This window comes from Lepidothrix coronata, unplaced genomic scaffold (assembly GCF_001604755.1).
Source record: "Lepidothrix coronata isolate B3197 unplaced genomic scaffold, Lepidothrix_coronata-1.0 Scaffold283, whole genome shotgun sequence".
NCBI lineage: Eukaryota > Metazoa > Chordata > Aves > Passeriformes > Pipridae > Lepidothrix > Lepidothrix coronata.
This window is the reverse complement of record NW_016690463.1, coordinates 189,344-204,241: the sequence shown is the minus strand read 5'-3', so window position 1 is coordinate 204,241 and position 14,898 is coordinate 189,344. Positions and strand designations below refer to the sequence as shown.

At 45.4% G+C, this 14,898-nt stretch overlaps 1 protein-coding gene across 11 annotated transcripts in view; it reads left to right on the top strand.

Annotated features, from left to right (window-relative positions):
• The window catches only part of RUFY3 (RUN and FYVE domain containing 3), a 32,696-nt gene that overhangs the window by 9,796 nt on the left and 8,002 nt on the right, over positions 1-14,898 (top strand). For 6 of the 11 annotated variants that reach the window (XM_017836722.1, XM_017836721.1, XM_017836724.1 and 3 more), the window contains 11 exons: positions 8,890-9,063; positions 9,789-9,906; positions 10,352-10,453; positions 10,826-10,949; positions 11,152-11,213; positions 11,302-11,367; positions 11,470-11,539; positions 12,549-12,641; positions 13,083-13,163; positions 13,544-13,711; positions 14,407-14,504. In XM_017836722.1, coding sequence (XP_017692211.1) covers positions 8,904-9,063; positions 9,789-9,906; positions 10,352-10,453; positions 10,826-10,949; positions 11,152-11,213; positions 11,302-11,367; positions 11,470-11,539; positions 12,549-12,641; positions 13,083-13,163; positions 13,544-13,711; positions 14,407-14,504 — 1,142 coding nt within the window. In that variant the 5' untranslated portion in view covers positions 8,890-8,903. Of the gene's footprint in view, positions 1-4,548; positions 4,570-5,352; positions 5,407-8,889; positions 9,064-9,788; positions 9,907-10,351; positions 10,454-10,825; positions 10,950-11,151; positions 11,214-11,301; positions 11,368-11,469; positions 11,540-12,548; positions 12,642-13,082; positions 13,164-13,543; positions 13,712-14,406; positions 14,505-14,898 lie in introns of those variants that run through there. The other 5 variants (XM_017836723.1, XM_017836718.1, XM_017836719.1 and 2 more) reach the window with 2 other exon arrangements.

Genomic DNA, 14,898 nt, shown 5'->3' with positions numbered 1-14,898 from the left:
ATTTGAAGCCTCCCATTGCTCTCCATCAGCTCTTGTCCCTGGCCTCTCTTCACTCTGTGATCTGCTGTGCCCCCAGCCCTCACCAGCCATCCTGCCTTCAGAGCAATTCCCTTCCTGCCACCCAGCTGGAGCTGGAGAGTAACTCTGAGCAAAACTTGTGATCCATTTAAAAGCAGCCTGTAGCAGAAGGGTAAATCATCAGTGTAGTTACTAAGTCACTTGCAACTTTATATATTCCATGTAGTCTGTAATATGGGTGATTAATTCAGCAATAAAAGTGATTCATTTGTTCTTTCAACTGTTAGGAACAGTTCTGGGTGAGCATGAGAATAAGCTGATTTTGGTGTTTGCTGCAGATCTGCTGGGCTTAGGAGAAGAATTTATTTTAAAAAAAAAAAGATGATTCCTAATAAGATAATCAGAACTCTCCTGTGCTCTGCAGGCACCTCAAAATGAAATGCAACACTGGTGGCTGTTAACCTTGTTTATTTGCAATGTATGGCCTTTAAAGCACTTTTAGAGAGGGAGGTGAAAAACACCCCCATCATATTTCTGTTGGATGTTGAAGAGTGTGTGTGTGTGTATGGATGGCATTGAACACTGCTCTCAACTTGAGGAGAAGTTACACCAAATGGCCTTGCATGATTTAACTGCACATTAAATTTCTAATTGGAATAATCGTGAGGACCTTTGCATTAGAGCTGTGGAAATTATCCTCATAGGATCACCTTGTAATTGAGACCGTAAGGAATACATGTGCTAATGGGATGATCTGAATTTATTTGGAACTGTCAAGGATTACAGTATCCCTCTTTTATTAATCCTCTCTTTGCACTACAATGGAGAATTGGAATGATGTGTTTATAATATGCAAAGATGAAATTATCTCTTTTATAAGGTAGAGATAAGGTCAGATTTTTGTATTTTTTTGACCACTAATCTAAAAGTTTCAGTTAAACAGACATGGTTGTGTAAAATGCCCCAAGCAGGAGTTGCTTCAGGAAAAGCAAATGCTCTTCTCAACACCTCATGCCCATTAATCTCTTGCACTGGTTATTGAATCATCATTCAGATTCCACTTTTTCTCTCCATTTTCTCTCCAAGTGTTTTTCCATGTTTCTTTGCACAGTTCAGAAGGATTTAGGGAAGCATCACGACCTTATTCATTATATTTTTGTTTTGCAAACTGGCAGCTGTTACTTTGGTTTAGGGTTTCTCTAGTAGTGTGGAATAGGAACAGTAAAGTGTTGGGAGAGGTGAAATTGCTCCATGGATTGGGCCTTTCCCATTATAAAACAAATCTGAACAGTAAATGCAAGTTAAATGAATTACAGTGTGTTCATGGTCACAAATCTCTGGAATAGCACTTAGGTCATGTAACCCAGACATCAATTCAGAAATTACTTTTGAGAGTTGTTTTCTTTGCTCTTTTGAGCTGATTCAGTCTAAATGAAGTCAGATCTGGGAAACCTGGGACAGGTTTGTATCCCTAGGAGATAGTCAAAAGGATGGCAGAGAAACTTCTTGAGTGTCAGCTGAGCTGGGAAGTGAAAGATGGGGGGGAAAACCTCAAGGGTTTGGGTTTTAGTTTTCTTTGTGCAAACTATCAGGGGCCAAAATAGGATGAGAAATTTCCCATAGCACTTGGTCATGTGTTTCCCTCTGGAAAGAGGCTGGTTGTGGAGAAACATTCCATATAACTCCACACAGTTGCAACACAGAGAAATTGGGTAATTATTTGATGGAAATCATGTGGAGACGGGAATAAAATTTAGGGTGGGATTACACCATTAATGCCTGGGATGTATGTTTGGTATTTACTTGTCCCATACATGTTATGGAGAGTGGACTTGGAATTTCCAAGTCCTTTGTACTTCTTGATTTCTTCCTTTATGTTTTCTCTTGGATTGTTGCAGATCAACTGCTATTTTCTTCTATATGCAAGGTTCTCCATATACATGCGTATTTTGAGATGGGATTTTTATGCAGTGGGTTTGAAAAAAAAATATTAAGCTACTTTACCTGAATAGATTGTTCCTGGCATTCCATGTTGCGGGCTGCCTGGTGACTTCCCTGATTTTTGGATTGCAGGTGTTTGAACATGATGCTGGAACCCTGTGCTGATCCTTTTCCTTTGTCAACACCTGATGATCCACCTCCTTTGCAAACCTGATCTGAAAGAATTCATTTAAGTACCTCCAATAATATTAACAGCATCTACTTAATTTTCTTCCTCAATCTCTTTATTTGCTATTAAATGTATTCCTAAGGCAACAAATACCAGAGAATGCAATTTAAATATAGCAGTGTGACTAGAGGTTCGTTTTATGATAGAGCAGTATTTGTCCCTACAGTTCAGGGAGTGTGCTGGAGCAGATGTGGGCCAAGCCTTTCTCAGCAGAGCTAACATGGCACCCTTGGTCAGTAATTTCTATATCAAGCTCAGGTTTCACTTCCCAAACCCGATGCTTTGGGGTTTTTTTTAGGTTATTTTACTGACTACTCAACTTCTCCTTAGGAATGAGTTAAAAACTTCTGTACTTAAAAATACTTTTAAAAGATCCTGACCTATGTAAAAACTCCTGGCCTATTCTTCCTGAAGGAAGAAGTGCTTCCCTGTGAGGTGGTGAGGCCCTGGCACAGGTTGCCCAGAGAAGCTGTGGCTGCCCCATCCCTAGGAGCGTCCAAGGCCAGGTTGGACGGGGCTTGGAGCAACCTGGGATAGTGGAAGGTACAATGAGATGGACTTTAAAGTCCCTTCCAGCCTAAAGCATTCTGATTCTGTGATTCCATTTCATCTGTGGAAGATCTCGATTGTCGTATCAACACGTGGTGTTTGAGGCTGATAATATTCATTGGTTCAGCAAGGTTTTAATGCTGAACTGTTTTATACTAATATCTTCAACCTTTAAAAAAGTGCAAAAATTCAGCACTCTGTTTGATATCAGTGTTGAAATAATTTTGATGCTGGTCCATTCTCACAGGGTTTACTTGTAAAAGCTTTTATTGGCATGGGAAAGTGTATCCCTGCCCCTTGAACCAAACCAGTGGAGACACTGCCCCTGTGTCAGTGAAGGGAGGGACTGCAAAACCCTTTGTCCAAATAATGGATGGGATTTTCCTGAGTAATATATTAGTGATAATAAGTACTCCAGTTCCTTTGTAAGGACTTATGTCCAGTTCCATAATACTAATCTTCCTGGGAATCTGGTTGGAAGGACTTAATTGTTTTATGAAGACTTAAAGGTCTTGGTCATCCTGTTTTCTAAACTTGGTACAGACTTGGATGTTTTCCATCATAATCCAAAATATTGAATTTGTCTTAGGTACCACAAGGGCTATGAAACAAGTAAGTTTCAGGCCTTTGTGATTTTTTTTTTATTTGTTTGCGTGAAGGATTTTCCCCCCACTGTTGGTGGAATTTCCAGACAAGTGGGGAAAAACTGTACAATGTAAGAGAAGAAATTAACTGTATGCAAAGTGCAGCTGGGTGCATGAAAAAATGAATAAAAATGAAAGTGCTAATTAAATGTGTGCTTTTGCCTCTAAACTGATGCAAATTCTGTAGTGCCAGGTTAAATTCATGCAGTTTTTGCTTGAAGGAACATAGGGTTATTGTTTGTAAGGACAGAAGAGAAGAAAATATCTGTGTCTCCCCTGGACACCTGCCTGGGAGCCTTTATAAAGATCACTTGCTAAGAGTTAAAACATATATGAGAGGGGTCACATGAGAGACGGAGTGAAGCCTGGCAATTCTCTCTGTTCCTCTACCCAGCTACTGGTAAATCTGGTTTTGGTTACCTGTTCTTCACTGTTTATTGTTTAGATTAACAAAAAACCTCAAAGTCTTGATATTAGAGAAGACCTTTCGGTGATGGTGTCTGGCTTCACTCACTGTGTGCAGGTAGGGATTCTGGGATGACCAGCATCTGGATCCGAGTCACGGAATCCTATTTGTGCAGTGGGGTCCTGGAAAGCATTGGAAAGCATTGGAGACAGGTCAGTCCACCACTGAGAGGTTCAGTGGACCCTCAGGGACCTGGAACACCTGTCATGAAAGACCAAAAGCCATAGATGTAGGACATGGGGGGGCTGGTGGCAGGAAGAGCATCACCAGGGATTTGTTCTTGCAACAACAGGGGATTCCTGTCGTGAAACTCCGTGTTGCTCTTGCAGCAGTGCTTAGCCATAGGGGAATGTTTGTTAAGGTCCCTGGTTTGTGAGGAAAACGGATGGTTAAAATTCAGCCCTGTGAATACAGCAGTCTCCAAGGATGAGAGGACTGTTGGGCAGTGGCGTTGGAGCACAGGGAGCTTTTGGGGCCCAGTCCTTTGTTAGCTGTCCTGGGATTTGGCTGCTGCTGTTTGTTTAGCTGCAGTGCCGGTGGATGAGCTGTTTGCTGCTCCTGTGGCAGGAGGCTGGCAGTGGCTGTGTGGGAGGGAGGAGGGCCCAGCACCGGGTGTACTTTGCCCAGGACTTTAGCACAGGTGGCTTGGGAAGCGGGATAGAGCCTTTCCTGTGCTTCGGACCTTCCTCGGATCACGGATTAGTGCTGGGGAGAGCAGGCGTGTAAGTGGGGAGTGGAAAATGCTCAAGGGTCAGACCCTCCGGGGCTTTGTCCGGCTTGGCTTTCTGGGTTGGAAACCAGGGACTCTGTGGGTGTGCTAAAACCAGTTTTCCTTGTCCTGCCTGCTCCTCTGCCAGGATACCTCCCTCCTTCTGCCAAGGAGAGAGGTGCTTCCCTGATGGAAAACTTGGGGAATCATCATCACGGTGACAACAGAAAGCCTGTGACCCACATCAGGCTCAGCTGGGTCTCCTCTGAGGGATTTGTCACTTGGGATGGTGGTCATAACGGAGTTAAAGCTCTGTTTAACCTTCTTTAAAGCACCCTCAGTGTGTCCTTTCCCTGAATGTGCCTGTGCCTGCTTCCCACGTGTGCCTGTTTCCCTCTTGGGCGCTGGGTATGAGGAAATGGAAGCAAATGCTGACATTGCTTAAATATCTCAAGTTCAGTGCTTTTATCTTACAAATAAAATAATGCTTCTGTTGCTTTTCCTTTTAGGATGTGCTTTACAAAAAGGTTGCTTGTATTAATGCAGAAACAAAGCTTCTGCAGCTTTACTGAAGCCTACCCTGATCTGGGAGGGAAATGCTTTGCTCTGTTGCTTTGTGCAGACTAATAAACCCTTTTGACTTGCAGATCTCTTGCCCCTCTGAATTAAGCCTTGTATGATGCAAATCTCCCTTTCAGTTACCCTTTTGCTTGTACCTTGATTTTGAATCTTTCCTTTAGATCACGGCTTGCATGACATTTTTCTTTCTTTTCCTTTCCTTTTGCTGTTTGCAAAGACTCTTGGGAGGATTTGACAGATGTGGTGGAGCAATTGCGCGATGATTCCGAAGGTGCGTTCCACACATCTCACCCCTCTTGTCTGTGCCCATCATTGCCTTCTGCCCTGTCACTCTGAGCCTGAGTGCAAAATGCACTTTTCCTTTCCAGAGCCAATAGCTGTGCCTTTCTGGCCTTTTCTCTGTGTTGCTTAAAATAAATGTTTCAAAGTTGGTTGTTTTACTATTTGTACTTGAAGGGGAGGTAGAAAAAGTGAATCAACAAAGGCTAGTTGCCTTCTACTAAATGCATTCAGAGGCAATGTTTTCCTGAGCCTGACAGAAACACAGCTTAAAAGATTGCAGCAATATATGGAAGCTGAATTAAAAAAAAAAATTCAGAAATAACCCTGAGGATTCAGATTTTCTCAAGGATTTATATTTACCTACTCGAGGCTTGACAAAAGTGACTCTAGAACTTGTAATGCAAAATGTCCATTAAAACTCGTGCAGTACTAAAAGGGAAATTTATTTACGGTGTTTCTTGCTTGATTCCTAAAAATGGTGTGAATGTGAAATAATTGAATCCCCAATTTAGGGTGTAGTCAGGCAAATTGCTAATTAGGTGAAATACTGCTGCTGCTGCTTGGGGTTCAAGTGTTTGCAGCACAAAAGGCTGATGTTCTGATGCACTGAGTGCACTGATCCCTTGCTGTCACCCTCCGTGGATGGTGCCTTTAGCTGCTGTGCTGGTTCTGTGCCTGGGCTCTACCTGGCAGCCTCACAGGCAGAGCAGCTTCTCAGCCACTGGGAATGTTCTCCTCTCCTGGCACAACAGCCCCTTCTGCTTCCCAGCCAAGGGTGTCTCCAAGGCAGGCTTTAAGGGAAAGATTTGAGACTTCGTTTTTTTTCATAAAACATTGTGCTGATTTTTGTGTTTATTTTGTCAGGTGGGATAAGTTTCCCTGTCATACAGAAGCAGCCTTGCCAAATGTCAGGCTGCTTTCAGTTGGTGTTTTTGCTGTAAGATGGATTCAGTACCTGGAGAACCTTGCTGAAATGCAAATGAATTTGCATTGTTTTCAGCAGGTTTGTTCACTTCTCCAGTGTTTCATCACTCCCTGCCTTTGATCAAAGTTACAGCTTTATTTTAGTTTATTCTTCATTGGTTTAGAGTAAGTCATTGAGGAGTGATAAAATCTATTGTCACCAGCAGAAATACTGAGACCAGAGTCACAGCTTAACCCTTTGAGGTCCTGTATTGCATTGACTTTTGCCTTGACTTTGAGGTTCTTGGGTACAGATTGGACCTTTCAAACAAATTACAGGATTTTTTGGTGCTTTTGGAGACATCTTCAGGAAGCAACTGGGTAGAAAACATGTCTGTTCTGTACGAGCTGCAATATTTAAGTAGCAAAGTGTCTTGAGAGTTAAATTCCTTCCTTTGAAACCCAAACCCTGTGGAAAGGCAAAGTTCAATGGCTGAGGTTTTACTTTTTGAGCTTTATGACACAGAGTGTGTAGGATAACCCAGGTAGAGGGTTTTCATACTGTAAGTTAATTGGTTTGCAAGGTGAGAATCTTGGATAAGCTGCATATGCAGAACACAATTGCTCACAACAGAGCAATGAAGCGGAAACCATTGATTAGTGTGATATGACAAATATTTTTCAATGCAAATGAGTTAATAATGGCAGCCAAAGGGGTGTTTTCCATGTGGCTGTTGTGCACAGCTCCCTTAATACTACATTAGGGATTGATTTGCTCCTAGGTGGAGTCACTGTGGATGCCTGACTTGCTGCCCATCAGATCAATGACCTTGGCCAATGAGGAACCATGGTTAGAGAGGATGAGGAGGAGGAGGGCTCTGTGTCTGATTTTGCACTATTATACCTGCCTTTCTTCCTGATTCTGAATTCCCAGTGATGGTGACTGTCAGCTAGACTGCAGGTCATAAAAAGGACTGCAAATCCAGAACAGGTTGTCTGCTCAGTGTGCCAGATTCATCAGCTTCAAACAGTAGCTCACTCACTGAATTCAGTCTTTGCACAGTGCAGTGCTGCTGTGAGCATTGCATTCCTACATGAATACTTGGAAGCTCTCTAAACGTTGTGAATGCCCAATCTCAGCCTTTTTGTAAGGTGTGAGCCAGGACAGTCAGTGCTTGGACAGGACACAAATAGCAAACTAAAACCCTCAGGGGGTTTGATGGCTTTGCTCGTTGGCAGGAGGAGGTTGGGAGGAGACAGTGGAATAACTGGCCGTGTTTGCCATTTCTCTGAACAAGGGGGCATTTGTCCATGGCAGCAGATGTGGCCTGGAGCACAGCTGGGCTCGTGGCTGTCCATTGATGGCAATTCCAGCTGGCCTGGTGCTGTCTGTGCACTCCCTGCTCCAGCACACACCTGCCCTCCTTCAGCTGCTCCGGGTGGTACCTCCCGGCGTGGTTTCAGGCAAGTTTAAGGAAGGAGACATATGGTGCTGCTTCACCCTGGAGAGCAAGGGGGATGTGAGGCCTTGTCCTGACCTGCTTTTGAAAAGCCTGAACAAAGGGGCTGTGGTCTGGGGTTTGGATAGCACAGCTGCCCCTGCCCTGCACTCTCCCTGTGCTGTGGAGTTTTCCCAGCCTGCAGTGATGTGCACTTGGGTGTGGCTCTGTCAGGTGTGCTCCTGGCTCTCTTTTTGGCTGGTGGGTGCTGACAAGGTGCCTCATGCTTAGATCCGTACCCTTAGGTTTCTGCTGCCAGGCGTAGTTTATTCACTTGAGAAGGTGGAGGTTGTTTCTAGCATCTGTGGCTGTTTCCAACAGCCTTGGATAAGTGGGCCTTACAGGGATGAAACTGCCTGTGCCAGGGAACTGGGGCACAAAAATTGGATGTGTGTAGGAAGTGTCAAGGTCTGGATGTTTATAATGTGGTAGAGGAAGAATATAGTTCTGGGAGTCCTGTGAGTTTTGGGATTTAGAAGGAGCTGTCAGAGCAGCCATGAAGATCTGCTCCTTACTGTCAGAAGTAAAAACCAGTGGTGTTGATAAAACAGAGATTAGTGGGAATTATAAACAGAGATGAAGTGTTACAGCCATGTTGGGGGAGAAATGCGAGGTGGGATAGAGATACATTGCTGGATTAAGTGTGAGCAGGTCCATGGTGATCTTTAGGTGGAAGAACAAACCACAAGTGGAGGGTTCTTACCAGTTTGTAGCTGAGGATGTAAGCTGGAAGTGACAGCCATAACAGATTGTCATAGTGTAAAGTACAGGGTTAACAGTAGGCTTCAAACTTCTCCTAATGAAAATTGGGAGCTGCTGTAGTTACTTGAAGTACTGAGGCACCCTCAGTGTGATACGACGTCTATTCCTGTGTCATAGCAGCTTTGGCCATAAAATACTAGGTGCTGTTGATTTTTCTCCACAAAAGGCCTACAGAGTGCCTCGTGTGAAAGTGTCACGGCCCCAAAAATGTCCTCAAAGCTGAGGAACAAAAGGAGAAAGGTGGGATGTTTTAGTATAATAAAAATAGCTTTTGTTGCTCAGCAGAATTTTTCTTCCTTCTTTAACAGACCCCAATTACCTCATGGCTAACGAACGCATGAACCTGATGAACATGGCCAAACTGAGCATCAAGGGGTTGATCGAGTCGGCGCTGAATCTGGGCAGGACACTGGACTCGGACTATGCCCCTCTGCAGCAGTTCTTCGTGGTGATGGAGCACTGCCTGAAACATGGCCTCAAAGGTGACTGGCCTGGGAGAAGTCTTCGGGGCTGTTGGTCATGGCTGGGGGGACAAACAGCAGTTTTGGTTTAAAAACCTGCAGGAGAATGAAGAGAGGCTAAGCAGGGTCACTGCTGTGATCCTAGTGGACCTGGCAGGCCACAGGAAGGGAAAAGAACCTGGGGGAGGTGGAACATTGAGGTGCTGTAGGTGCTTGCCATGTTTGACACAACAGCTCAGATGTCTCGGGTGTAACTCAGTGATCAGGGGTGAAACAAGCTCTCAGCAAACTCATGACTCTTTTCTGCACTTCCCCATGCTTTAGGGACATGGTCCCTTGCTGGAGGAGGAACTGCAACCCAGAGGTCTTTTTTCTCAATAGCTCTGTCAAACCTGAGGGTTTGGGCTGTGCGCAGCTCATGGTTTGAAGCTGCTTTTAAAGCAGAGCATGTATTTAACTGTACAAGAGTCACAGCTCAAATTGCTGAGTACCAGACTGTTCTTCAGATGCTGTGCTTGCCTGCTAGTAGGTGAAGATGAAGAGCAGAGGGGAGTGGAACCAGGTGCCTTCAGGGCCCTTCCCACCCAAACCACTCTGGGATTCCATGACACTAAATGCCTGCCCCGCAGCAGTGGCCCCAGAGGAACCTTTCTGGCAGCTTTTGGCTACTGTTTGTTCACTTGTTTGAGAATGTGTTATGTCAGCATGGGCCTAACAGCCTCATTTTTTGTCTCTTTGTTTTCTAGCCAAAAAGACTTTTCTTGGGCAAAATAAGTCCTTTTGGGGACCTCTAGAACTAGTAGAAAAACTTGTTCCTGAGGCTGCAGAGATTACAGCAAGTGTTAAGGATCTCCCAGGGCTGAAGTAAGTGCACTCTTTTATTGCATGAATACATAGTATGGTTTTTATTGTGAGAAGGATCCTGAAGAAGGGAAGGAAGGGCAAACACAACTTTCAGGAATACATCTGCCACCTGCTGTGATTTAAATGGATCACTGCTCACCTATTCTTAACCAAGGATCTGCAGGAGAGGACAGAATATATTCTTGCTGTGCTAAGAGCATGGGGGCTTATGGACAACAGTGCCCATATTACTAGCACTGAAGGAGTTATGATGTGTCAGGCATGGGAACAGCCTTTGCTGTTCATGAAATCAAACTGCAGAGGATGGGAATTAACAGGAAGGTCATGACAGGTTAGATAGTTTTGAGGCTGATGTCTGAGATGCTGAGGGAGGGTGGGGCTATTAGAGCTGATGGTGACTCTGCCTTGCAGGGTGTGTCTAACTGTTTGGTTCTGGTCTTTGCAGGACACCTGTAGGCAGAGGAAGAGCTTGGCTTCGCCTGGCTCTGATGCAGAAGAAACTTTCAGAGTACATGAAGGCCTTGATTAACAGAAAGGATCTTCTCAGGTGAGTGCTGGGCTTGCTCTCAGGTTGGGTTCACTTCTGCTGTCTTTTAGGATCTTGATCATCTTTGCCACCAAATGGTCAAGTATATGTGTGCTTTTTTTGAGAAGGGGTAACATCTGTGAAATGCAGAGCTTCCACTTAGCTTCTGTATTAAGCAAGAACACTGTTATATCTCCTCTGTCTCAAATATACCTTAGAATTAATGCAAATTTTGGTTCTAAAGAGGTGATTGGGTGAAATATTTGCACAGAGGAGATACAACATTGTCTCACTGTAAAAGCCTGGCCCTGGGTTGATTTCTGACCTTGTCACTTCATTCCTGTCTGACTGGAAAAAGCCCCCTCACTTGTCTCTCTCGCCCCTGCCCTGCAGTGAATTTTACGAGCCCAACGCGCTGATGATGGAAGAGGAAGGTGCCATCATCGCTGGCCTCCTCGTGGGCTTGAACGTCATCGATGCCAACTTCTGCATGAAGGGAGAAGACCTGGACTCCCAGGTACTGGGGATTCACTTAATGGTTTTGTTCTGCTCCTTTAAATTGGAAAGCTCATTAATTTTGCATAGCTTACTGGTATAATGGATCACTGCTCTAGTGCAGCAGGTATGATGTCGTAACTCTAAACTGTCACAACTGGAGACAGTGGTTTTGTCTCAGAAACCAAGTGTTCAATGTAAAATGCAAATTGCTTTTTCTCTAGGTTGGAGTGATTGATTTCTCCATGTATTTGAAAGATGGGAACAGCACGAAAGGCAGCGAAGGGTAGGTGCACACACACAGTTGTCCTGCTGCTCCTCTCTTGGGAACTTGTATTCAAGTATTCCAGGTTGCCCTGTTTCTTTTTTTCCAGAGATGGTCAGATAACTGCTATTTTGGACCAGAAGAACTATGTGGAAGAACTCAATAGACATTTAAGGTAAGACACGATCTGTTGGCTCTTTATTATCTTGTAGAAGAAAAGAGAAAATGGGATTTTTAAAAAAGAAGGAATTACTGTAGGGCTTTTTCTCTTCAACAGTGCTACAGTAAACAACCTACAAGCCAAGGTGGATGCCTTGGAAAAATCCAACACTAAGCTGACTGAGGAGGTAAGTGTGATGGAAAATCATCTGATGCTTTGGCCTTTGGGAATCAGGGAGTAGTAACAAGGGAGGGAGGAGTTTATTCATATTTCTGGTGTACTGAATGATGGGAGTTTAGTGATGGAACTGGAATAACTCTGCCAAGCAGTGTCACTGGCTGTTGCTACTGGGCATGAGGTGGAAAAACAACCATGTGTTTATGTAAATTTGCAAGAAATAAAAGAGTGTCATTATAGATAAAATATTTAGTCTGAGCATTACAAATGGCTGATACATGAGGCATAGGTACAACCTGTGGTTTAAAATGGGTGTTGCAGCTCCCATAGATGTAGTGTAAAATCTTTTGGGGTCAGTTCCCTGACAAAATGGGTGACAGGAGGTCTCACCTGAGTAAAATAAGTGGCTTTTGGTTTATTACCTGCACTGTGACATGGTATCACCCTTGCTGGTGATTTTTAAGCGACTTTAAACCACTCACTTCATGACGGCAGGACATGAGTTGGAGTGGTGACTGTGGTATTTTTTGGGTTTGGATTATTTAGCTGCTCAGCGAAGTCTCCCAGTGTGTGCAAAGTGAGGGTTCTGGTGACACAGGGACACGCTGTGCCAGCCGGGGTGTACTTAATGAACTGTGTCACATGTCACAGCAATGCGTGTTTGGCCTGAGCTGTACCAAGGACTCACACTTGGATTGGGGTGATTTCTGTTGGGGTTTGTCACGGAATAGCATGGCTGATCCCTTGGAATGTCACTGAGCCTTTAAGTTGCGAGTTACAAAGTCAGAAGGAGTTTTCTGAAGTTACTTTTGCCTTTGACTGTACACTTACAGTAATCTGTTAGTCTGTGGTGGTGTCTTCCCTGGGAGTTGCTGTGAGCCAAGTGTCCTGTCCCTCAGGGTGGTGTGTGCTTCTCCTCCTGTTTGCAGCCAAATCACCCTTCTCTGAGCCCTACAGAGGGAAAAAAAAAGTCAAATACGTCTTTGATAGGTTACTGTTGTGTTGTGTTCTGTTCCCAGCTTGCAGTTGCCAACAACAGGATCATTACACTGCAGGAAGAGATGGAACGGGTTAAGGAAGAAAGTTCTTACATCCTGGAGTCCAGTCGGAAGGTTGGGGTGTGTGTATGTGCATGTGTGTGATTGCTGAGCCTTGGGGCAGGCCCAGACCAAATTCAACCAAGGAGTCAGTGTTGGGAACACACTTTATTTCCCTGGTGTATCTCACACAAACCCTACAATAGATTAGAGTGGCTGCAGGTGGGTCCTGTGCAGAGGGAACAGATGGGCCTTGTCCCCAGGGAATCCTGCCTGGCTGTAGGCATGGAGCAGTGAGCGTGTGTGGAGCCGGGAGCTTCCTCAGTGAGCTCATGGCTCCCTGGGCAAGGTGTCAGGGACAGCAGGGAGGGGGTGGCAGGAAAACTGGGATGTAGTTGTGCTGTTTTGGCCTGAATTGTTGCACATTTGTTTTTCCAAGTGGTGGGGAGAAGCAAATACTGAGGAAAAGTGAGGGTTAGCAGTACATGATGCCAAGTGAACTGTCTGTTACCTCAGGTCACCAAGGACAGAACTGCTGATGGGCAGGCACTGACTGAGGCTCGGAAACAGCTGAAGGAGGAGACTCAGCTGCGGCTGGTGAGGACTGGGGGGGTTCAGGGGTCACCCCAAATGGCTGCAGACAGGCCCTGCCACTCAGAGCTGTTCAATACAGTGTGTGGGGAGAAACATGCCAGAGCAGAAGGTTTTTAGGAAACAAAATCTGCCAGCTTTTCCCTAGTCCATTCCACCACGAAGGTGGGCCCATGTAGAATTCCCTGACTCCCTGCCAGCCATGCTGCTCACCTGGCTTTCATACTGGCCTCCATGTGGATTCCTTGTCAGAGGTGTGACTGTGATGCTGTGGCAGTGCAGCACGCTCCTGGGTACGGGTGGTGGGCAGGAGCCCCGGTGAAGGGTACTTCTCCCTGGGTGCTGAGGGGACCTCCTGGAAATGCTGACTGCTCCCTGTGTTCCAGGACGTGGAGAAGGAGCTGGAGGCGCAGATTGGGATGCGGCAGGAGATGGAGCTGGCCATGAAGATGCTGGAGAAGGATGTTTGTGAGAAGCAGGATGCGCTGGTGGCACTCAGACAGCAGCTGGACGATCTCAGGGCCCTAAAGCATGAACTGTCCTTCAAGCTGCAGGTAGGGAGGTAGTGAAATACAGGGGATTCCAGATAAAAGTGAGAGCTCTTGTGCTTTTACTCCTGCCTATTGAAAGGATGCTGGGTGTGGAAGGGTCACAGGCTGCGCACACTTGTGTCCTGCTGCAAGAACATTGGAGTGTGGTGGAGGTTAAAGGAAAAGGACATTTCTTCTGGAGAAAAATTAATGATCCAGAAATGTGTGCATGAGACTGGGGAAAGCACCTTGTGTGGTTTTGGGGTGTGAAAATGGAGCTGTGGGAGCTTCTGTTGTGGTACTATCAAGAGTTGGAGGGTACCAGCTGTAGTTACTGTGTGATGACACCATCTGCAAAGAGCAACACGATGCTCAGAATAAATCCTAAAATCAACTTGAACAGGGAACAGTTGCTTCTTCTCTCCTTGAGCCAATGGCTTGGTGCAAAACAGTTGAATGATATTAAGATATTAAATGATATTAGCAGACACTGCATTATGGATTATTCATACCTAGGAGGCTTCATGGATGATGGCATTGCCCTGTTGTGGGGTCCAGATGGAGCCTGCACCTGTGTGGCAAGACATTTGCCCTCACAATACTGACCTGGCCATTTGCTTTTTGAGCACCTTTTCCTGCCTCTTTGCCTTTTGCCCTGTTGTTTCACGTGCTGAATGATTTATTTGGGCTTATTTGGCATTTACTGCTCCTTTTCCCAGAGTTCAGACATGGGAGTGAAACAGAAGAGTGAATTAAACAGCCGCTTGGAAGAGAAAACAAATCAGATGGCTGCCACCATCAAACAGCTGGAACAAAGGTAAAGCAGGAGGCTTGGACCATGATCAAACGCTGTGTCCTTTAGTGGGGGTGTCCCAGGGACCCAGAATGGGCCAGGGGAGAGTCCGAGTGCTCTGCTGGACAGAGCTGCCTGAGGAGAGCACCGGGAGCAGGACAGCCAAGCCTGCAGCAGAGGCCAGGCTTGGAGGGGCTTGGGTGTTCCAGATCTCTGGTTTTGGATAAAATCCCCCCAGTTGAACTATTCTCTTGATGATCCTGAGCAATGTGAGCTTGGAAAAAGTACTCCTGTGAAAGTGAAGGGAGGATGTGAGAGGGCAGCCTGGCACAGCTTTCAACAGAGTGGCTGGGACCTGGTTAATGAGCAGGGCATTGCACTGCATTAGTGCTCTCATTTGAGGGTTTATATTGGGAAT